The sequence below is a fragment of the Calidris pugnax genome, unplaced genomic scaffold (genome assembly GCF_001431845.1).
Source record: "Calidris pugnax isolate Ruff unplaced genomic scaffold, ASM143184v1 scaffold358, whole genome shotgun sequence".
In the NCBI taxonomy this organism is placed as follows: Eukaryota; Metazoa; Chordata; class Aves; order Charadriiformes; family Scolopacidae; genus Calidris; species Calidris pugnax.
In genome coordinates this window covers 179,785-204,527 of record NW_015091091.1, presented here as the reverse complement: position 1 = coordinate 204,527, position 24,743 = coordinate 179,785, and the positions used below count along the sequence as shown (strand labels likewise).

Genomic DNA, 24,743 nt, shown 5'->3' with positions numbered 1-24,743 from the left:
TCTCTGTTATTATACACCTTCCAGGCCTCATTCAGCAGCGTCTCTACATTTTTGTTTGCTGGATGCTCAAGTTTTTGTAATTTCTTTCTGATATCTGGGCTGCATTGCCCCATCACTAGTCCTAATAGTTGTTGTTTTCCTTCTTTTGATGCTGGATCCAGGGGTGTGTATTGTCTCATGGCTGCTCTAAGTCTATCCACAAACTCTGAAGGGGTTTCGTCCTTGCCTTATATCATATAACATTGCCCAATTGATAGCCTTAGGTATCGCATTCCTCAGGCCTATCGCTATCAGCTTTCTATACTGCACTAGCCGCTCATATTGAACTGGGTTGTTTGGGTCCCATTCTGGATTACTATTGGGAAATATTATATCCAGCCTTTCTTGTAATAAAGCAGCATGTTCTCTTCCTGTTCTCAATACGAGTTCCTTTTCTGTATCCGTTAGTTCTGACAACATTACTTCTATATCCTCTCAATCAATATCTTGATTCTTTGCCAATAACTCGAACCTCCTAGTCACTCCCTCTGGATTCTTTCTAAAGTTCCTCGCTTCCTCTCTCCAGCTATTCAGATCACTTGTTGTAAATGGCACCTTTATTCGTCCCTGTTCCCCTGCAATGGGCATTATTCGTCGAAGAGGAGCTATTGTATAATTCTCTCCGTCCCTTTCTTTTACTTCTTTCCGTGCTACAGATCTGGTATAATGTGAATAACTGGTCCCTTCCCCGGGATCTTCTTCCTGGGCTTTGGTGTCTGTTTTATTCTTTTTCTTTTCTTTTCTCTTTCCTCCTTTCTGTTCCTCATTTTCGCTCTCTGTTCCTGCCGAATCATCTTCTGCCAACCCCCTGGCGTGGTTTACGCAGTCCAGCCGTCTCTCTTTCTGTATTTGGATGAGACACTGTCGGCGCTCATCCTGCCCCGAACTGCCGCCCTCCTTGTTTTCTTCTGTCCCTTTCGTATCTCTCTTATCTTCTATCTGAATTACTATGTTCAGCTTTTGTGAGTCGTTTTCCGTCTCTCTCTGGTTTATTACATGGTTATTTTCTTCACCGTACTTCAGTTTAGGGACAACACCCCCTCTTTCGGTGTTTCCTGGTCTCGGCGGGCTACTTCCATCTTCATAATTCCCAGTTCTGGGTGTGCTGCTTTCCATCTTGCAGGCACCTGATTTTCGTAAGCTGCTTTCATCTTTGTAGCCCCCTGACTCTTGTGGACTATTCAGTCCCTGTGAGCCACTTTCCCTTCCGTAGCTTCCTGATTTTGATGGGCTGCTCTCCTCCCAGCTATTTTCTAATCTCTGAGGGCTATAACCGGTCTTAGATTTTTCCCGTTCCAGTGATATATCCCCTAATAGACTAGTATCTTTTTCACCTTCTCCCAGTCTGGGAGGAGGTACTCCATATCTTGGGGCAAATGGTTGATATTCCCACAGGCTTACTTCGCTCTCTTTTCCACTGTCTCTTCTCGTTAATTTGAGGCACTGTTGTCCAATACTACAGGCATCACAGCAGCGTTCCTTAGGTTTTAAGTTTTTCTTATCCTTTTCTAAAGCTAATACTAGGGGATCCTGAGGTGCCACATTTACCCCACATTCTTTCTGCCACTCTGGTTTATTTCTTAGGGTAAAGAACATATCAGCATACATCACTTCGTCCCATTTCTCCAGGTGGCGGAGGAAGAGCATAAGTTGTAAAATTGTGTTATAATTAATTGTTCCTTCTGGTGGCCATTTTTCACCTTCGTCCAACTTATATAAAGGCCACCACTGTGTCTTTTTACTTATATTCCCCCCTGGAATACCTCCTAAATCCTTCCAATTTTTCAGAATACATCCTAAGGGGGTTTTCATATTTATATCTTTACTTGGTTGGCTTCCCATTACTATTCTCTGGATTTGTGCCTCTTTGTGTGAACTCCTACCCGTAAGTACTATATCTTGCTTTATTCCAACACTTCATACACACAATTTTCAATCGCTTCGTCTGTTTCTAGCCTGGCTTCTCGCGAAGAACAGGAAACGTAGAGCGGGACTCCCACTCACTTCGCAGCGATGCTGCGTCTCAATCACTCTCACTCATACTTGCACACTTATACATATAGACGGTCCTACCTTCTGGCTTAAATCTGAACAGACTGCGTTACCAAGTAAGGTTGCGAGATGTCGTTTGCAGACCGTGAAATACTGGTTTGCTGCCGGGATCTGTGTTATCACAAAGCCGCAGGACGCCACTGCAAGCTAGAAGATATTGTTTACAGATACTGCAACCAGGGCGACACAAATACTCGTCTGTGGGAGTTTTGACAGTAAAACCATGCCCACTTGGTCTCTGCTAAATCTTGGTTCGTTCTACACCATATACCGCAAAAGGTGAGTACTCGATTAATTGCCCAAAATATATCTCCCGCGGTTATTACGCCACACTCTTACGTAAAGAGAATAATTACAAAGATGACAGATTTTTATCCTAGGATTCAAGCGCGCGACTATCAACTTATTCACTTTTATAAGATTATCTGTATTATCAATTCCCATATAAAATTGTAAGACGTCTTATAGAGTGCACTTTTTCACAATACTTTAAACAAGCAACACAGAAAACAGACAAGCAACACAGAAAACGGACAAGACAAGCGGAACTTTTCTCTATACCCTTAAATTCCAAGCTACAAGTTAATAAGAAATTCTCCGCATTCAAAAACCTTTTTTTCTTAGAAACACTTCCGGACCTAGCTTGGAAACACTCCCAGACTTGGAAAGCAATCCTGGATTTTTAAAGACCGTTCTTAGTTATAAACTGTCCGTACCTTTAACCCTTAAATCACAACCTTACAATTTTAGACACATTATCGAACAGTATTTCACACAATAAAAAAATAGACCAAGAACATCAAGGTAAAAGGAAAATACACAATACTTCGTTCCGGCAGGACTCTAACCTGCTTCACCTGCTTCTCTTTATGCTTGGGCCTCTAACCCAGCAAGACTTTATTCCGGCAGGACTCTACCCTGCTCCTCTTTATGTCTGGGCCTCTAACCCAGCAAGACTTTATTCCGGCAGGACTCTAACCTGCTCCTCTTTATGTCTGGGCCTCTAACCCAGCAAGACTTTATTCCGGCAGGACTCTAACCTGCTCCTCTTTATGTCTGGGCCTCTAACCCAGCAAGACTTTATTCCGGCAGGACTCTAACCTGCTCCTCTTTATGTCTGGGCCTCTAACCCAGCAAGACTTTATTCCGGCAGGACTCTAACCTGCTCCTCTTTACGGCAGGACTCTAACCTGCTTCTCTTTATGTCTGGGCCTCTAACCCAGCAAGACTTTATTCCGGCAGGACTCTAACCTGCTTCTCTTTATGTTTGGGCCTCTAACCCAGTTGGGATTAATGCCAGGGCGTCCCCTCGGCTTCCCTTCGGGCGGTAACGTCTTACCCCCGCTTCTTAACAAAGCGCTTTATCCTAAAAACAATATAAAAGGATAAATACCTCTTAATTTGGAGCAGGAGGTCCTTGTCCACCGATGCACGTTGGCCCGAGGGGAACGGGAGACTCTTTCGACGAAAATTCAGTCGGGGGGCCCAGAGAGGGTCCCGGCCCCCCTGGGCCTAGGCTCGGAAGGACTCTGGGCCTCCTGCCTGGCTCGCCAAATCTGATGCCGAATTTGCCCCAAAAGGCGAAATAGAAACTGCAGTCTCAGAAAATAGAAACTGCCCAGAAAATAGAAACTGCTCAGAGACTAAGTTTTCAAGTCCATAAGCAGGAGGTATTTATTAACAACGCGTTGGGGAACTCTCCAGGCCGCCCTGGACAAAGAGTTCCGTCGGTTAGCAATCAGTGCAGCTTTTTTATACAAGTTTGAGTGTAGGTTACATAATCTTTACATGCATATTCATATTTTACATGCATATTCATATATAGGCGGAGTCTTCCATCTTGGGTAGTCATCTGGTGGGAGTTCCGGTGCCTTCATCAGGGTGGGGGATTGTCTTGTGAGTCTTCCTCAGGTTAAACTTCTGAACTCTTCCTAATTTGGGTAGCTTCTTCGTGTACTTGGCAAGGTCGGAGTGACCTTGGTTCATCCTAAAATTGCTGAAGCCACTACTTCATGTTCTGGTGTTCCTTCCTATCAACTCGTTCTGTTCTCTCAGACAATTTATTACCTTCGTGATTTGGTAAGATCCAGTAAATATAGCCTGACTGACCACAAACGGGGCCTGCAACTACTCAGAGCTATGACAAGAGAGGATGCAGGAATGTAGGGAGTAGTCCTGAGACCAGCACAATGATGTCTTGAAGCAGCAAAACAGTATTGTCGACCTTGTTAGGAGATAGGGGATTTAAAGAAGGAACCTAGCTTACATTTTAACTCCTTATTTCTCGAAGACTGCTTCCTTTGAGCGGTTTCATTGTGCCATGGACAAAATGACCATCAGATCATGGTGTCTATCAGTTGCACACCAGGAGCTCATCATCTCCTAGATAAATCTCATCCAAAAAGAATCCAGTTCACACACTCCAAGATTGTCCTGGGGGTTGAAGGATGCTAAACAGAGACAACTGGGAGAGTGTCTTCAGAAGCACACTCCTAATGAAACACAAATGGGCATGTAGACGCATTAAGTATAGGTCTTCTAAGAAAAAAAAAAAGTTTAAATGACAAGGCATTCATTTATTACGATCAAAATTTAAGGCTTCTTTAGTTCTTTCCTCCCTTCAGCTCTGAAGCCATTCTCAACTTTATGTTGCAAAGCACTGTTCTAAATTATTGTCTTCTTCACATAGAAGTGGAGAGAGACAGATTGAATGGTTTACCCAAGGTCACAGTAAAAATCTATTGTGGTTTAGCCCCAGCCAGCAACTAAACACCACACAGCCACTCGCTCACTGTCCCCCCAGCAGGACCTGGGGCAAGAGAACTGGAAGGGTAAAAGTGAGAAAACTCATGGGTTGAGATAATAACACTTTAATAATTGAAATAAAATAAAATAATAATAATAATAATAATAATAATAATAATAATAATAATAAATTGTAATGAAAAGGGAACTAACAAAAAAGAGAAAGAAAGAAAGAAAGAAAACCCAAGAAAGACAAACGATGCAAATGAAAAACAATTGCTCATCACCAACCAACTGAAGCCCAGCTCATCCCCAGGCAGTGCCCCCCGGCCAACTTTCCGCCTAGTTTATATGCAGAGCATGACGTCATATGGTATGGAATATCCCTGTGGTCAGTTGGGGTCAGCTGTCCCAGCTGTGTCCCCTCCCAGCTTCTCCTGCACCCCCAGCCTGCTCGTTGGTAGGATGGGGTGAGGAGCAGAAAGGGCCTTGACTCTGTGTAAGCACTGCTCAGCAGTAACTAAAATATCCCCATATTATCAATACTGCTTCCAGCACAAATCTGAAATATAGCCTCATACATGCTACTATGAAGAAAAATTACTCTAGCACATTCAAAACCAGCACAAAATCATAAGCTAAACAGAATATAAAACTTTATCAGCTTCCTCATGGTTTTGGTTTGGTTTGGTTTTTTTTTCTGCCACAAATTTGTACCACACCTTTCATTCTGATATTCAGAAAAAACTAAGGATTTAGGACTGTATCTATATGTTACATTGTTATTAGCAATGCATCCCTACTAACAAGTCATCCAGAAGGAAATTAATTTGGATATAATACAAAAAATATATCTCTCCTTTCTTTTGTTGAATCTTTCTTTTCTTTGTGAATTATTTTAGCCTGACTTTCTAGTTGGGAGGACCACAGGACTCATGTGCTTTATTTTTAATTACATCCTAAAAAGAATTCCAAAATGTTAGTGAATCACACTCTAAAATATACTGGAAATTGTTTTCCAAGTCAATCATCTACATTCTTCTGTAACCAGTTGGCAACTTTGATTAGTAGTTTTCTCCTTTCCATATTTTCAACTTTTGTAAACTCCAGTAGTAGAGTAGCAGCTGCTCTCTCATCCTCTTCCAGTGTAGTGTTATAAAAAACCTGTAACTGAAGCAATAAACACATGAGCTTAGTTCACAAAAGTTCACTTGCAGAAAGGAACTGTGTACCTGACAGATGCTTTAGACAGAACTGCACAGAAAAGGGTGAGATGGCAGGGGGGATGAAGAGGGGATGGGGCAAGCTTACTGATTTACACTAAGGTGGGAAAGCTCCTTGCACATCAGAAATGTGCCCTTTTGCCGTCCCTTTAATAATCCTTTCAAATGCAGCCAACTTCACTAGCACTGGTGGTTCCACACAGTGGCTAGGACTAGTTGGGTAGGAGAATCCTCTTGTGCTGCCTGCTGTACTATCACAGAACAAGAAATCTTTCCTATCGGGCTAATGAGCAGAAGACAAGAGGGGACTAGAGAATAGCAAAGAAATGTATGGGGGGGGCAGGAAATGAACAATAAGAGAAATGAGATAAATGTCAACATGATAACCAGCAACCTAACGTGCCAGCAGCCCAACTTTTGCTCTGTTTCTTGTAGACATCATAGCAAAGGTGATCTCTACAGATTTCAAAGAGGAAAATGAGACAGCTTTGATAATATTTTATGGGACTCAGTTCCAAACCTGAAGATTCATTTAGGCACTGGGCTATTGCTTTTGCCATCCCAGGGAGTTAACTTGTTCCTAAAGAACAAAAGGTGTAAAACTTATAGTTCATGAATGTTGAAGAGAGATTTCTCTGATTTTAGGAGCTAACACTCTGAATTGTTCTCCTCACTCAGTATCCCTTCTCAGTTACTTGCTGTACACATGCATATATCAACAGCAAAAAAGGGAAGCAACATTTTTCTTGTAATGACAGATTCTAGCAGTTCAGGGCTGGCGCAGTGACGTGGATCACATGCACACAGCCTAAAAGCTGAGCTGTTGAGAAAAAAAAAAATCATATTTTGGGAAAGAATCTGGGGAGACTTAGACTGGAGGTGAAAGAACAAGAAAAGAGTATGAAACGAGCAGTGTGATAGTTACTAATTTGTCACAGGCACTAATGTGGATTACAGTGGGGAGTAAACTAAGACAGCCTAAAGCCACCTACCACAGATTTCCACCCTTCAGCAGGTTTCTCCCAACCCATCCCCTTTTTCTGGAGGTACAGCAGCCCAATTAGAAAGTACTGTCCATGGGCTCATCTGGGCTGCCAGGCAGTCAAAAGGAAAGAACTGTGCCACGCACGTAGACCATCTCTTCAGCACACGGGCAGGCACCCTCTTAACACTGCAGCCACACAGAGCAGGACAACGTCCGTCCCTGCACAGAATCTCCCTTTCATGCCATGCTTAACGACCAGCTGTACACACAGACTGCAGAGCTGCAGGTGCATGTTCATATGTTTATTTCTCAGATGAGGAAGTATCATTTTTCTCAGTGTCTCAGCATAGCAATGATACAGAGTACATTCTATGATTTCTTTAAAAAACAAGAGATTTAAAAGCCTGTATTTACAAACTGGCAATGAAATTAAGACTGCTTCTCTGATTTACCTCTTGGATCTGTACATCTGTATTGACAAATCTTCCCATGACTCTTAATACATCATGTAACAACTCCTTCCCATACCTGTAAAATTGAGATAAAAGTCCTTCAAATAGCATGTTAGCAAACACACTAAATTTCACCTCATTTGAAAATACTCCCACTATTAAGTTATTCATTACCATTTGGAAATACCAACTAAGCTGAAGTTTGCAATTGTGTACTCTTTTTCCCCTTTTAAAGAAATACCATTAACATTCAATTTAGGCATTTGAGCAGGATGAAGCACACTAATTACCTTTCATTTTAATTTCCTAGTAAGATATAGTATTTCTACTTTGGTAGCATGAATTCTTTGCTTAAAACGCATGATCTATGTGAACCCATACAGCTAAACTGAGCTAGAAAGGCTAACTAATAGCGATTCTAACAACTTGGTGTCGTGAGAATGGCATATAAATTAATGCCCACACTATTCTTTTAGTCTGAAAATAACGTGTCAGTTTCCCAGCAAACTTCTCATCAATATGGAACACAGAAAAGCTTTGTAAGGCAACAAGTTGGTGTGACACAAATGTGCTACAACTTGCCTTTCCTAGTGTTAGCAATAAAGATACACACTTGGATGCTCCTGGAGGGCTGGTTGTGGTTATGCTGCCTCTAACGGCTCCAGATGGACTCCTCTGCCACCAAATGCAGCAGGAACAGACAGCCTCACTGCTTTTCACCATTGCCAGGAGAGAAGGAGTCTTCGAACAGACTTCAAAATACTTGCTTTGCTCGAGACAGGTAGCCCAAGCTCTCCTGCAGTTTACCTGCATTGGTACAGGCAGGCTAGAGATGGGTTAGGGCTTAAGTCAGGGAATAACACTGTAGTTGGTCCTTGCAGTGCTTGTAAACCTGTATGCTCCAACCCCACATATCTTCATAATCTCTTTGGAAAAAAGGTTACAAACTACCTCCAGCATTTTACACCCCTGCTAGTAGATCAACCCATTTCTAGAGTCAGATTTTCCAGGAAACTTAACACTTAAAAGCACCAAAACAGTCAGGAACAGACTAATCTTGAAAGCATTCTGCATCTGACATGTAGTCTTCTTTGACATTAAGTTCTGATCAGAATTGAATCCTCTGAAAATTCTGCAGGGCATACTTAATGAAGTGCATCAATCATTGCAACAAAGCCATCTCTGTGAGGAAAATCTGTACCTGGATTTCACAGCTCACATAAAGATGGAGGAAGAAGCCAAACAGACACAGAAATAAAGGGAAGCCAAAGCTGGTAGCTTACCATACCTTACACTTAAACGTGGCCAGTTTTCCATAACAAATTCCCAGGCTATACGGTGCCCAATATCCTTAGTCACAACATATAGGATGATGACTGAAGTACAATTGGAAGAAAATAATGTATCGCTGAGTCCATATTGCAAGTATCTGTTAGAAAAGAAGGCAATAATTGTACCTATCACTTGCTGTTTTAACAGTGATGATGATCTGGAAATACCATCCAATTTGGGAAAATTCCTGTCTCAACAAATATCAGAATGTGAAAGTTATAGCAGTTGGTGTCACTCTGAGCTGTGCATTCAGCTGCCACCACAAGAGCAGGTGGCTGGCAGGAGAAGCATCTCAGCTACTTTCAGAGCTTTAGACCCACTGAGTTTATGCCAATTCTTGGATGATCATTCCTTAGTCTATCACTGGCAAATTTCTGTCCTTTGGCAAATCCATTACGTAATGTGGACATGATAAATTAGAGAATTCAACTTCAGCATCTTTTTACTGATAAAGTGAAAAGATTTTATATCAATGCCAGTGAAAGATAATAAAAATACAGTACTCCAAACCGTGTTCAGGAAGCATTTGGACAACACTCTTAGATATATGGCTTAACTTTTAGGTTCCCCTACATGGAGTCAGGAGTCAGACTAAATGAACTTTGTGGATCCCTTCAGGGTATTCTACGATTTTATGAAGCTGGAAATTTAAAAAAAAAAATTAATTTTCAGTGTAAGTCTCCTCTTCAAATGGTAAACAGCTTGCTGCTAAGTAATTTTAACTTTTGCCCCTAATCTGGGTGATTTGGCTTCCAGACAGAGGCTAAATAGACCATGGCACTTTAGTTTGGAAACAAAATAAGATGGGGAGAAGGAGTATGGGAAAATTATATAAAATCATAAATGATAGGGGGAAATGTCAAAACGAATTATGACAATTACTGTTTCTTACTGTACAACGAGTAAGGGCAGCCAATGGGTTCCAAGTTAAAAAAAAACACCACAAAATAGGTTTAAAACAAACCAAAAGGAACTATGTTTTCATACAATATGCAATTGTATTATGGGATGTGTTGCCATAGTCTGCTGACCATAAAGCCTGAAAGTATAATTTTAATTAGAAAAGGTCATTAGATATACTAGAAGACAGGCCCCGTGTTAGACATTGCATTCTAGTTACCAGCTCAGGAAATTCCTTTCTCAGTGATTACCATCTGGGATGTTATACCAGCAGAAGGATAATTTATGATTGCCCTTTTATCATACTTTCTCTGTAAGAAAACTCTGAAGATTCATCCAGCGGTCTGTAAGACACATGCTTCTGGGACAGTCTAACCTCTATCAGGTTGGCACAGTGCAGAATTTGTGTTCTTACGATTTACTTCTACATACAGAAAGATATGCTTTGATTAAGGTCACCTGTAAAGTAACCATGACTCTTTGGCACAGCTCATGGCAGAGAGCAGGATGTCTTTATCTTCCTTTGTGGAGTCAGTATGGTTATACATTTCCCATGCAAAATTCCATTCTTTATCACTTCCCGTTGCAACACCATAGCAGCAGACAGTTCTTCTAATTAAAAAGGGAATACTGGAAAGCAAAATATGATTAAAATTATTGTATTGTTGTAAAGTCAAAACCAGCAGTTAACACATAATGGAAAACAAATATTTATTTACAGTTAAAAGATGCACAAGAAAGGAAATATAAAATAGCAACCGAAATAATGCTAGGAAATGTGATTGGTTTATTCATGATTTAAATATTTTAAAAGCATGCAGTTTAAAGGCAAACCAAAAACATTTTTTAAAATCATTGGGTGAAGCTATTTTTTGTGTACATACAGTGTCAATGCCACTTTTTCACCTCACAGCCTAGGACATGGATCAGACCATTCAAGAGGGTACAGTTGCATATAAGCGTCATCCCAGACAAGCCTTTTCAAAGTTTCTTGAGTGAGGGCATCCAGTAGGAAGAGCCATGTGCAGCACAAATGGAAAGAGAGGGGACATCTCTCCATGCAACACACAGCCTCCTATTAGTCCCACCCCAGGGGACAATCCTCAACACAGCAATGAATTTCATAACCAACATTATCAGTGTAATACTCTTACTTCACGTGCAAAGGCTGAACAGAAAATTTCTCTTGTGGCAATGATGTGTCCCTGACACTAAGACATTCTCAACCCTTTCCAGTGATAGCAATATATTCTTCTATGCAGGCTACCTGAAAACAGTTTAAATTAATGGTATTTTTGACTAATTCTCTGTAGAACAATGGGTGCCATTGCTACAAATGAACCATTGAACTTCCCAAGGGCACACTATTAACCTGCCTAGATTACATTACGCAAGACCAAGATTGTAAGTAGAAGTGTAAACACTATCTTCCATTAGATCATGATATAAACTAGAAAAACCAGACAAGTTTCTAGTCACAAAAATTGTTCTTCAGGCCCAAAACCAGAAGCAAAATATTAAAATGTAAATCTAAATTGATAAAAATTCCTCAGAGTTTCACTAGACCATTCTAGAGAAAATGGGGATGATACCAGCAGATATATATGACTATATGACATCAATCTTAAAAACAAAAGGTAGAGACAGGTAATTTATAAACTCTGGAAACTAATGTAAACTTTGAGCTAGTGAGAGTGATGGAGAGAGCTGGGTATTCTGGATGGCAAACACTGCTTGTTAAGAAGAAAGTTTCAGGGTTTTGATACTCCCGTTTTGGGTGGGAAATTTCACTGGGCATAATAACAGAAAGTGTGGGCATGTTTTATGTTTACTGCAAAAAAATAAATTGGTTTCATTTATCTGCATGTGTGTTGGAATGTAGGGGATTTGCCACTGAGAATAATGCTTACTGAGACTGAGTGGTTATGTCAAGGTAAAGAACAGTCCTGCAAGGAACCCTGTGATGACAGGTCTTACAGGGTACGGTAATTTGTTTAATAATCATTTCATCACATTGCAGAACAAGGGCATGGTAGAGTGATAACAGGGTAAAGCTGCTTTGGCTAAAATATAGCTATTTATTTTGCTACTGCAGCTCTTCCAATAGTTTCAAGAAAAATGTTGGTTACTACGTGTAAAGTTGTGGGCGAAGAGCAAATAGACAAGCTCTGTGTATCATCTGGCTGCAGATCTGATGTTCAGGGTGGCCATATGGGCAGCCTACTATGGGACGATGGTCTACTGACTGGTGACATCTGTGCTGGCCCTGAAGTGGTTTACGTTCCGTAGTTCACAGAGGAAGTCCACTGTGGTCCGGAGGGACTTTGGAGCTTGAGGTTCTGTTAGAAGAAGGGCGGGGTTTACTAATCTTGACATTTTTTCTGGGAGTGGTTAGTGTGGTTTGATATTACTGGTCCTGCCAGGATTCTCTCATTTCTGGATCTTGGGGAAGACGCAAAAAGCTGCTGGGAAGGAGGGTGTATTATTTTACGTTGCTTTCCTGGAACCAATGCCAAAGTGACATAGTGATTTCTTAACTTTTGAGGGCAACAGCAGTATATGGTTACTCTCAGTAAATAATTAAAATGTACAGCAACATTGTCCCTCCCTCTAGACTCATTATCTTCTTTCAAAAGGAGGCAAGCCAGTAACAGCACCACAGAGAATACATTTATTTACCTAGCTCCACTTCACTCCTAGAAGTTAAAAATGAGTAAAACTGAAACTGGCTGAGAATCAAGGCTCCTGGCTTGTTATCTCCATAAAACAGACAAAAATGCACCATATCAAGTCCGGTTAAGTTCTGCCAGGAACTGTGTGGAAATGTTCAGCTGAAAGTTGATCATGTTATTTGAAAGGGAAAAGCATTACTCCCTTTCACAGGCGTAAGAATCCTACTGGGTTCCACCTGTGGCAGAACATCTATAGTGTGCCATTATATATTTTGCTCTCAGAATAGAGAACATCAAGGGATCTGTCTGTGAAATATGAGTCAAAATTTTATTGTGCCCTTTTACTTTTCTATCCATCATATGAAAAGCCTCCTCTTTAACTGAACAGGAACTGTGATCTGTCATTTGAAACCTGAAAAAGTGTCCTATCGCTCATGTTTTTTTTTTTTCCTTAAAACATGATCATTTTTTTAATTCAATAAAATTTATAGTTGCATTTTTTCCACACTTTTAGCTATGTGAAGTGTGAGGCTGTAGAGTCCCTTTGAACTCATCTCAGTGCCAGGAAGGACAGTGAAATTAATCTTCTCCGTCTAATTTAAAGCCAGGTCAGGTAACATATTACACAGACTTTTCAGCTCTTCAATGTATATAAGGTATGTAGTATTCCACCAGGGAAAAAAATATTTCAAAGATTATTAAAGGGGCAAGACAGGTGACTGATTTGAAAACAGCCTGAGAATTCAGCATAGCATTGTTGCTTTAAGTGTGGGACAGTAAAAATCTCTGGAACATAACAGAATGTCTTTAGGCTATTTAAACTTTTCAATTTAAATGCAAAGCACAGTTTGGTTTTTATGAGGATGATCACTATGAAGCTATATAAAAAACCACAAACATAAAAGTTCAGTTTACTTAGCCAACTACATATATCAATAAATATACAAGTAACAACAAAATACTTATTACAGCCATGACAAATAAAAAAAATAATAAAGTTTAAATATTCACTCACCAGTGCCAATACTATTTGATTATTGCATGGAAAAACATCAAAAGAAAGAGGGAGGAAAAAATAATAAGAATTTAAATATATCGTAAATTTTCTTTAACAATGCAATACTCGAATGCAAAAAGTCTGATCCTGGCAGAGCCCAGACTCCACCCTCACAGACCAGAAACCTGACCACTATGTTCCAGTATCAGCATAAGAACTGGAAGCTGTCCCCTGCACCTCGTTATGGGAATACAGAACATGCAAGGCAATTTGACAGGCTCACCGCCAGCAGGTGCCTGTATCTCACAAACATCATTTCACTCAGTGCTGCTACGAGAAGCTTAGAAACTGAGTTGATATACATGATAACCCTAAGCCTGTACTGCAGCAAAGCGACTGGACAATATGGGATAGTAGCCCTAACCTAAGGTTCACCTGTTAAGTGGCAAAATAGATTTTGGTCCTCTTGGCAAAAATCTGCATCTGCCAGTCTGCAAAGTCTATGTAAAAAGCAATATTTATGAAAGCATTATAAAGTTGGCGTTTGAGGAAGCGGAGGAGGTTTAGGGGGACAGAGTTAGGCTTCTGTCCTTCTGTCCTTCTCTCCTTCTGTCAAGAAAGAAAAGCAGTACATTTCTCATTCTGCCTTCCCCATATAAAAGTCCTTTAACTTTCCACCTCCCTTACACATGCATGCCTCTAAGAGCCCATTATCATTCTTACTTGTACTCAGGATTGTCCATCCACTTAGCATACAGTTCCGATGACAGGTCCAAACAGTCCTGGAGGCCCAGCCAGCACGCTGTTGTAAAAAGTTTTTCCAAATATACTCTTGAAGGGAAGTAAAAATAGCAAGAATAAAAGATATGCATTCCACACTTGAAGTGCTTGACCAGCCCAATTAGAGCATATGATACTGTTTACCCAGTTGAAGTTTAATTTAAAATAGACCCCCAAACCTACCAATAATGGGTTCCTGACATTGATATTCATGGGCATTAGTGAAGCTACCAATGTATTATAATTTTTCTTAGGTTTTTCTGTGGTTTATATCCCTCTTGGTAGTCTTAATAGACTATTTGCATCTACTCCAGATCACTCTGACATTCAAGACTGTGGCTGCAGTGGCATTTATTTTAAAGTTCTAGTGATTGATCCATAAATCACATCTGAAGTTCACTGCTGTCAGTTTTTTCCCAACTGGCAGCAGCCTGTTGAGCCTGTTCCCCAATAAACAAAAGCTACTACTCAGATCATTACACTACCATCTTTTATGCTCCATAAATAGACTGAAAATATCCCAAACTATCCTGATACTTCAGTTTCATTGGAGGTGTCATCATGAGTAACATACACTTATAAATAGTAAAAATAACAATTCAGTTTCATTCAAATTAATTAGAGCACTGTTCCTGTATCTTGTATCTAAATTCACAGAGGTAAACTGCAGTGTGTTAGATCCAATCAAATCAGAACAAACTTTTGAGAAAAGCAGACTACTTACTGAGCAAAATAGTCATCTTCCAAAGCATCAACATTTCGACGAATAAAACCTGCATAATAATGGTATATTGGCAACATTCTCTTTAAAAGGTATTTCTTTTAAAAGAAGGGAAAGAAAAATTACTTTCATTTAGATGCAAGTTTTTATTTTACTGTATTTTTCTTTACTTACTCAGACTTTTCATAAATATTTACCACTATTTGTTTCTTGACAATGCAGCACATTAAAATAAAGTATATAAATTGTGTTTAAATTTCAATACACCTGTTAATCCATTCAAACTGGCAAGTTACCATTTCACATTACAAGGACCTTTGAACTCATTATGAAAGAAAACAAATGCTCATTCTCCGAGAAAAAGACAGAAAAATAACTTCTTAATAGAAAATACTTTGTTTTTCTCCCATATTTTAAATATGCCTTTACTTTTAGAACTTAAGAAAAGTACTATCATGGGACTGAACTTTAAACAAAAGTGAAATCTTCTTTAAATAGAAGTCAAGGACATAATACTGCATCATCTCAGGTAGCTCAAATATGGGAGAGAATCATCTCATTTGGTATCCAAACCCAGTACCTTCTTTCTCTCCATGAAGATGAACCAGAAGACAGTAGAAACCACAGAGCACATACATACTATATACCCTTTATACCTAGCAGCGTTACTCCCGTTACTTACTACTAACAATTTACTACTGGCTGACAGCTGTATTTTTCAGTGTCCTGGGTTGAGCAACACAGGACCAACTTTTCTTCTAATGCTGGGGAAAACTGCACTTTTTGAAGACTCTAGTGACTGAGTTAATGAAAATATTTACTTTATAGCCAGCCAGGCTCTGTGGGATTCAAGGTCTTTGTGGTTTTGGGCCTTGCCAGGTGCAGGGACAGAAGGAGCAAGGCCTGGGCATTTGACACAGGCTGGCCAACAGGATTATTTCATGCCATGAACGTCATATTCAATATAAATTAGAAAGTTTGCTAGGAGCTCTCTCTCTCTCGTGATCCTGAGAACTTCTTGCCTCAGTGCTGGATCCCTGAGGCCTTCCCTTCCTCCTGAAGCCATTGCGCTCGCAGCGTCCGCCATTTGCTGTCCTCTGTTGGGAGTGCACAACTTCTACTGATAGAACGGGCTGAGTACAATTCTGGTATATCTTATATCAGTATCAGGATTAATGCTGGTTCTTTAGTATTATTGTTAATTATGTAGCCTTACTCTATTTAATCTATGTATATTTCAGCCCTCGTATTTCTTTGTGTTCCTTGATTCCCCTTTCCGGGTGGGAGGGGTCATCAGGTGATAGAATAATTGTCTAAACAACAATAAATTGTTATGGGTTTTCTCAAACCATAACACCTGGGATCAAGTTTAATGTAAAGAATGTGACTATATTTCTGCTTTACAATAAAAATTGCTCTAAATCAATTATTTTTATCATTGACTAGTTTGTACAAATAAGTACCTCCTCCTATTTAAAAAAAAAAGTTGACAAAATCAAGCAAAGGGAATAACAGGCAAAAGGAATCATGACCCATCATAGTCGCTATTACATTTTTGAGAAATTAAAAAGTATTCACTGTAGTCTGATTTATTTGAATGGTCTAGTATCTTTGCTAACTAACAATAAAGGTGATACCTTTAGAAGTGGATATACTTCATAGTTCTTCAGAGTACCTTCCAAGTTCTCCGGTACTAGGTTTAACAATACCATATTCCATATAAAGAGTTCATCCTCTCTGTCAAGGTACTTTGTTAGTTCAAGTGCTGTTTCAATCTGAATGTATCCAAACCTATTTGAAAATAAAAAACTTCATGCTCAAGCGTACCTATTCACATTAATTACCTACCATGAATATCTTTTTTATTTATGACCCTGACAATAAAACATCATGATATTGCATGGAGAGTGACCTAGAAAAGCCATTGGAAAAATAAAATAAATATAAAACAACGGTGCTTTTAAGAGCTGAACTCTCAAAACACTTATTAGAGAGGACAGTGCCACTATCAAAGCAATAAGACAATCAGGGCAGTAGGCAGACTGTATGCTGCTTGTGTCTGCAGGATACAGCACATTTACAGCATCAGTCAGTCCCACTAGAACAAATGAAGGAAAAGAGCACTGGTTTGAGTTATAATACATTTTTATTTTTTATTGCTAAACAGCATGTTTTCATTACAGGTTCTTTTGTGGAATATACATTTTTGCAAAAATCAAACAATTTAATTCACATGCACACTATTTGTGGAATTAACAACTTCAGCATGGCATTTCTCTGCCTTAGTGCGGAATTAACACAGAATTAATTTTTTCCCAGTAAAATTCCAATTCAAGCCCTTCTCCTCTGGAACAAAAACTTTTCTAGTGTATTTACATAGGACCACAGTGCTATACTTCAAAATTATATTTCTTATTAAATATTAGTTTTGAGCTCTCTTATGAGAAAGGGCATTTGCATGAGAAGAGGAATGGGAATTCATACTTCCTCCTCTTGGAGCTACCTCCAGAGGTGCTGAGGGAAAGGCACTATCCTTTGGCCACCTCCTCCCTGAGCTCCCACATCATAGGTATCTGATGCTTTTGGGATCTCTGGTACAGACATACTTACTGCATTTTCAGCTCCAACAGTACTGCTCAGCTTTCCAGCACCACAGACATGAACAACTGAGTCATCCATCAGCAAGGGAAGTGAAAGAGGTATTAAGAGTGATGCAGCTGAGATGCATAGCTTAGACAGCCCAGAATAAATTAAGGAAAACTCAGAATGTTCATTCAGAATCTTTCTTCTGTTACAACAAGTATAGGTTAGTCACTAAAAAACCCATGACAGTGCCACTATTTAAAATATTTCCTGAGAGTTGGAACAAAAGTTAAAAGAAATTTTGAAAGAAATCACCCAGCACTGACAGAAGAATGGATTAAACACCGAACTCCTGCACCATTTTGTCAAAAAAGCTGTTGTCCTTATGAGGCATGTATGGGTAGGAATGAATGAAGCAAGAATTAGCGATGTTGAATGCAGTCCTGCAGTTCAATCATTTTCTTTGACATATTCAAAACATACTTACTGTGTTAATGCAAAAACATCATCTATCAGCTGGAACCTGTTGACAGCGGGAATAGCCTGCGGAAAGCATTCATGTGGCATTAATAGATCTAAGTATGTTGTTAAGAGTTTTAAAAAGCTTTACTATGTTTCAGAAGGATAAGACTCATCACTAACACTTTTTCTGAGACAGAACATCATAAAATGGATCCTGCCTTTTAAGTTGTAATTATGTAGGTGCTTTTAGGAATGTTTATATAAATAAATATATAAATACACAGCTACATAATATATTTAGATGTATAACTACACTACATTAGCACAGAATTTCAAGACCCTTCTTATTTACATGCCATAATGAAAATTAAAGTATGGAAATGTTACATTTCCTAAAAATACCCTAGTTGTATCATTTTGGTACATTTTTTCCTTTTGAGGCTTCATTTCAGAATATGTACTCAGGTTAGTCCAGAGCAGAGTGTCTGGTGCTACCATGAATGAAATGACCAAGGCGGAGCCGTGGGTGAACCCCTGCCTACAGCTCATGCTCTCCTGAGGTCTGCTGGTCCCTCCTTGTCTCCTCCCTCTTTACGTGCCCCTTTGGCTCGGCGAACCTTCCCACTGACCAGTGCCAAAATATGGCCCTGAGTCACCACACGCCTCCTTTCCTGCTGACTTAGATTTGTTGTGCAAGAAAAAAGCCTAGAAGAAAGAAGGCAAGCTCTCTTAGGTGAATAGTCTAGACCCAGCACTGCTTTACTCTGAACAGAAGACTGAGACTTCAATGTATTTTGACAGAGCAAGTACTAGAAGAAAGGAAGCCAGTGTGCTGTAGAAAGGTTCAACCATACCATGTGCACTGATCAGCCGACCACCCATCTCGACCTTTGGGAGAAGTCATCTGACTGCACTGATTACAACTATGCTAAAAGCTTAAACTTTCTCACTGTTGTTACCAAAAACACAAGCTGACATTACTACGGGAGCCTCTGGCCCACTCTAGGGTAAGGCAACATGAAGTACTATGCAACCCCACATACAGCCACACATACAGGCTGTTCTGTACCACCTTCAGCCCAAGCTGTGGCAAGTCAGAGATGGGATAAAGTTATTCTGAGTTACAGTGCTTATAGAGGACAGAAAGAGCCCAGCTAGAACTGACTGGAACTCCACCAAATAAAAATCAACCAAAAACCCAAGTCAGATGACTTTTTTTTTTTTTTAATTTCACTGGCAGAAATTTGAGCTTTGAGGAAATGTGGAAATAAGAAGCTTTCTCCCAGCTTTCCTTCACCATGGTTACCTAACAGCAGATAAAGCTCAGTCACACATCCATACCAGTAACTCTTTGAGCCACATTAAAAAGTCTGGAAGAACCACAAGCAGTTAAGGAAACTTTGAAGACAGAATGCCACCTCATGTAAAGTCATTTTTCATGCTTATGTGAAACTATTTGGGCCTGTTCCTCTTCCACTATGGAAAGCTGCCAGTGACTTTAGTGGTGCAACAGTGGATCATTTCTTCTTATGTGATACTTGAATTTCCCATTATACCAGGGTTTCATCAGTGTGATTACTGATAAGAGCTGCAAAAAGGCATACATTGGAAAAGTCAATTTATAAGCTTGAGAAAACAAATACGATCTTACCTTTGGATCATTTTCAAGCAAGCGTGCCAATCTTTTTAAGTTTACTTGATCATAGTTCACCCTGTAGTATCCACTTAAATTTACGTTTAGCAGGATCCAGTCATATTCTGACTCTGATACTTGCATTTCAGGAAACACTTCTGTAAAGTGACATTAAAACGTATCATTTTGTTTTCTATGCACTGCTAAATTCCCTTGCATTTATAAACACTGGAGTTGGTACTTCTTTGAGATCTGACACACGAGTTCGAGGTTGGACTCAAAGAGAATCCCCCAAAAGCTTGGTCAATTTGTGATCTCTGCTCTGGACAGCAGAAGAATGTCAGCAGGCCAATGACCCCTCAGGTACCGGGCGCCTTGAGATGGCAAAGGGGAGAGTTCAGAAAGGCTGCCCAAGAATAAACAGTCTGGATGAAGAGCGATACCCTCCCATGGCTGCTGCAGAGCGTGCACCCCCAGCACGACTGCTGCTCCCGCTGCTGCTCCAAAACACAGCGCTCTGTACTTTGCAGAAAAACCAACTACCTACCAGTGTTCACATCAACGGGGATCAAGGAAAGCAAAACAGGAAAGTTTATGCAAGAGACAAGCATTTATTTTAAATAAAACAGTCCTGTAGTCTTTTTGAGTTACACCACTCACTAAAGGCCTCCTTCTGCAGTCCCATTTCATCTTACTCCTACACACTTTATGTCTGCTTGCCTGATTGCCTGCTTCTGATTGCCTACAGCAGATCTGAAGGAACCTCTGCAGCCTTGGAGGCTCTAGCTGCCTCACAGAAGAAGATTCAAATGCTTCTTTAACTGGCTATGATCATCTTGATTTAAGAAGACAAACTCTCTTAGGTAATATACCACTATTGGTGAGTAGTTTAGACCCAGCACTGCTTTACTCTGAACAGAAGACTGAGACTTCAATGTATTTTGACAGAGGAAGTACTACAGGATTCATCCCCAGTCATCTTCTTAAGTTAAACGAGATGGGAAAAGCTATTTTAAAATGGCTTAGCCATTTTAAAACAGCATGGGTGGCTGGAACATGGCACCAACAGTACTTCCTCTGGAATGGCATATTGATTCAATGCTCTGTTAATCATCAAGAGCACTTTTAGATCCCACTAAAACAGCAAAATTATGCTCCTCCACTCCCCAGGCTGAGTGAAACGTGTTCTACCATAACAGCACCGTCCTCCTAGTGTATCTGCTGCTGCACAGACATCTCACTCAGGGACAGTGTCTTATATGGGCAGAAGCTATGTATGTAGACATTGCCTGAGCAGCCCTGCACCAACAGGAGAGGCTTTTAACACTGCACAGTGCAGTGTTGAATGGACACGCTCAGCTGCTGGTAGCAGCTCAGCTTGGAGCTTAATTTAACCTGTTTAGAAGTAAGATAAACTAGCTCCTCCAGAGCTCTTTGCAGCAAAAATGCACATACACAAAATTACTTTTGAGATGTTTCCTCTTTATGTATTTTATGCCACTGCAGCAACTATTCCAAAATTCAAGTTGAAAATGTACTTTGCGTCAAATCCCTCATTACCAAAACCATTCTGACAAATACCTCTGAAAGACTACACAACAGTTCTCCACCAGAATTCATTTCAATCTCAGGAACAAAATGGTAACTGAATTTAAAATTACACTTAACATTTCTACCGTTGTAAGAAAGCACTTGTTTATTCAGGCATCAAAAAGTCAAAAAGAAGATTATTATTTTTTAATCTTGAAAGGCGAATGCAAGTTCCTTGACTGAATAGTGTCTGATAAGTTTGATACACACCTTTCAAACACAAGTGGAATGTGTTTTAGAGACTGAATTTCTACTTCATTGTAGACCCTTCAGGCAGATGTAACATGATGGGGTTTTTTCATAACTTCTGTAGCTCTTAAATCACATGATGGGTGAGGAGACAGAATTGGTATCACTTCAATAACACAAGTTAAGCACATGACACTAGTCCTTCCAAGCAAGTGCTTCCTAACAATTCTTTTCTGCAAATTTTCTGATTTTTTACCTTAGTGATCACTAGTTGATTTAACTTTAGAGCGTTCAGAGGAATAAACATCCACTGCTTGTTTATTTAAGTGTGCATATATTGTGAAATGATCACCCACTCAAGCTGTCTTATTGTCTGAAAAAGAGGGAAAGTAGCATGTGTGAACATTACTTACTGCTGCTGTTATCTAGCCATATTAAGGGCTGTGATGATCCATTTCTCATCCAAGAAATAGGAATAATCCATGTGTTGCTTAACAAAAAAAAAGATATAAAGATTAATACTTATGCTTAAAAAGTCCCTCTCAGCTGGTGCTAAACTAGATGCAGATGAGTTTCTTCTTACAAGAATCTCTGTCTACCTTCTCTCCTCTCTGATTCATAAAACTCCATCAGATGGTGGTACTTACATGGGATCAGTACTTAGATTCATCAAAGATAAGGGAGTTTTAGCATGGCTTTAAATAGGCACTCATATCTAGAAAATTGTTCAGTGCTAGGTATTTAAATACGGCTGTATCTCTGTGCTCTGGCTTTCCTTCTTCAGACAATAAATTTATTCTCCTCACTTATTAAACTTCACCCTGTTTCTGGAGAACATAAAGATCCTTTTCATAAGAGTATCCAGTAAAAAAGGCCCCAGGCAAGCAATACAACTGTAATTCTGACAACTGTAATTTCCTTTCTAAGGGATTGTAAAACTCCTGGCAAAAACAAATGAAAGCTTCAAAACTCTGAATAACGATGTAATGCATATCCTGGATTATCTTACATTCAGATGGTATTGCCTCTTGCTAACTACAGTAAAAGACTTAACAATTGTAACTTGGAACTACTTATCTGAGCTTACCAAAAATGCTGGATGGACTAATGCTCTGCGATTCCTGGAGCTTCGGAGCAAAGAAAACTCTGTGGCTCTCATCAACATTTCTTTTACTGTTTGTACGACAAACAACACCAGCCAGGGAAAAACTGCTTTGGGTTTTGCTCTCCTTTATATTTTCCCCCTGCATGAGAACTCATCTCATGGGCCTCATCCATGCATCCCAACACTCCTGACAGCTGTTGAATTTCATGAAAGTTTAAACTCTAGCCATGAGTTTCCAAAGTCGGTGACCAAAGGCAGGTCCTTCTATCACCGTTTTTAGGCATCTAAATAAGCAGCACAGCTTTCAAAAGAACCAGGCACTGTGCAACACTCACTGACAGGAACTTCAGAGCTGCATGTCAGGTACTCAGCACTTTCTGAGAAAGGAGGCATTTATATAAGTACTTAAATGCAACCCCTTTATCCTTGCCAAGCAGAAGAGACTAGGAAAATGTGGACTGGAAAGAAGCTGCAGCATGGTCGATCCAGGTCCCAAGTCCATACAACCGAGGGATGAGGAAAGAAGAAAATGCCAGGCAAAACTCCTGCCCTGCAACCTCTTCATGGCCTGTGTCTGTCCTTACAAAGCCATTACACGGCTGGAAAAGTCACTACTCCAGAGGAAAGCGACCTTTTGGCAAAACAAGTGTCTTGCAGAACTATTGCAAAGTTCAGTCTGAAACAGATTTTACTTGAAAGTTCATGACAAGAAAAAACATTAAAAAAATCAGATAGTCAAAACATAAAATAGGGTAAAAACATACAATAAAAACACAAGCTAAACATACTTGTAAGTATCAGTACTGTTTTCATTTTTTTTATTAAGAAATTGTTCCTGAGTGATTGTGCCAGTGGTTAGATTTAATGTTAAAACTGGAAACCCATTTTGGCATGTCCAGGAATCCATTATTTGTTTTACAGGTGCTGGCAACTGAACTTTATCCTGTGCATCTATGACCTGTGAGAGAAACAGGGATTAGAAATATTTATGATAAATAGGTACTTACTGATACAGCTTCAGCAATAGTAAGGGTTTTTCTAACATATTAGACAAAATATAACTGCAGTTTGCTGGTCTTTGATTTAGGGACAAAGATCAATGTACCACAGTCCAGAAGACATCATTGACATTAAAATAAGGACAGCATAAGCCTTTTTAGGAATTATGAAATACTGAGGTGACATTTCTCATTCTTATAACCTGACTGCTAAACTTTCTCTTTCTGGTATTAATATACTTACACCCCTGTATGGCTATGACAGACTTGATTTATTAATTTCATTCAAATAAAGCTGCTGGAACACAAAGATTTTTAAGTGACAAACTGAATAGCAAAGACAAAACAAAAAGATCTAAGCTACAGTCCCAACTAGTGTGAATTGGTCCAGTCTCTGCTGACTAAAAAGACATGACAGCCTTGCATATCTGAAACTGTGGCACTCTCATTCTTAACCTGAGCCTGCAACACAATGGAAGCCCTCTTTAGAGGAACAGGAAAGTGGAGTTTTAAAAAATAAACCTATTATTAGTTTTCTTACTCATATTTCTTCCAAAACCAGCAAAGCATGAAATGCTAAGCTACTGCCCTGGGTATAGACTTTGCTGGATCTGTGACATATCAGTGTCTCTGATCGTCAAGCCCTCAGCATCACACACTCTGATACGGCAAAACTTAAGCTCCAGAAGAATAGGCTATGGAATTTCACGTAGGCTTAGGCAATCTCCATGAAACCCAAAACTCCACCTGGCCCTCATTCCCATCTCATCTCTCTACTTAGCTCCACTGATCTCAGGTGCAGTAAAGCAGCCAAATAAACACTTGTGAAGACATTAGCCAAAAGAGCCAGCAAAGCAAATTTTATGTGAGAGAAGGACTGCACTAGGGATAGCCAAATTCCAGTGCAGTCTTCTACAAATAGTATATACCCTAAATTTGGATGGTGTTAAACAGCAGAGCAAGAATACTGGAGATAAACTGTGTACCATCTGTATGTGAGTCCAGAGATCATCTTGGTTAGCATTTGAGAAGGAAAATTCTTTCAGATATGACTGTATGGAAACAAACAGAAGCATCAGAATTCATGAGTGTTCAATGAAAAACACCATCAAGGCAAACAGCAATTTGTACAATTTTCATTTTCAAGTTTATAAATCAAGATAAAGGCATTAGTTTTGCTAACTTACAGTAAGTGCTCTAATAAACAACTTTTCAGTCAGGAAACCAGAAAGCATCCAGGTAATAGTAGCCCCCTGGAGTACAAAACAAAAAAATCTGTGAGAAA

The 24,743-nt window shown here is 39.7% G+C and overlaps 2 protein-coding genes across 5 annotated transcripts in view; both read right to left on the bottom strand.

The window, feature by feature from the left end:
• ARL14EPL (ADP-ribosylation factor like GTPase 14 effector protein like) overlaps positions 1–3,781 on the bottom strand; it is a 25,484-nt gene extending 21,703 nt beyond the window's left edge. For 2 of the 4 annotated variants that reach the window (XM_014957884.1, XM_014957888.1), the window contains exon 1: positions 3,282–3,781. The gene's annotated coding sequence lies outside the window, so the exon portion shown is untranslated. Of the gene's footprint in view, positions 1–2,112; positions 2,239–3,281 lie in introns of all 4 variants that reach the window. The other 2 variants (XM_014957887.1, XM_014957885.1) reach the window with 2 other exon arrangements.
• A 1,263-nt stretch (positions 3,782–5,044) lies between these two features.
• On the bottom strand, positions 5,045–24,707 carry LOC106897301 (aminopeptidase Q-like). The gene is made up of 13 exons (XM_014957873.1): positions 24,646–24,707; positions 24,445–24,510; positions 23,249–23,418; positions 21,769–21,845; positions 19,595–19,734; positions 17,969–18,024; positions 16,536–16,689; positions 14,902–14,996; positions 14,121–14,228; positions 10,188–10,358; positions 8,785–8,925; positions 7,497–7,572; positions 5,045–6,000 (listed from the first exon to the last, which is right to left on the bottom strand). The coding sequence occupies exons 1-13, from the start codon at positions 24,691–24,693 to the stop codon at positions 5,860–5,862; spliced, it is 1,443 nt and encodes a 480-aa protein (XP_014813359.1). The 5' UTR covers positions 24,694–24,707; the 3' UTR covers positions 5,045–5,859.
• Between the last annotated feature and the right edge of the window lie 36 nt (positions 24,708–24,743).

What these genes read in the sequence shown, in the direction of transcription:
- LOC106897301 (XM_014957873.1), bottom strand. Translation starts at nt 24,693, where the DNA reads ATGCTTTCTGGTTTCCTGACTGAAAAGTTGTTTATTAGAGCACTTACT. An exon ending in TCTGGACTCACATACAGATG is followed by an intron (nt 23,419 to 24,444) that starts GTACACAGTTTA and finishes TTTCTCTCACAG; the next exon opens with GTCATAGATGCACAGGATAA. An exon ending in GAGTCATGGTTACTTTACAG is followed by an intron (nt 8,926 to 10,187) that starts GTGACCTTAATC and finishes CTTTTCTAACAG; the next exon opens with ATACTTGCAATATGGACTCA.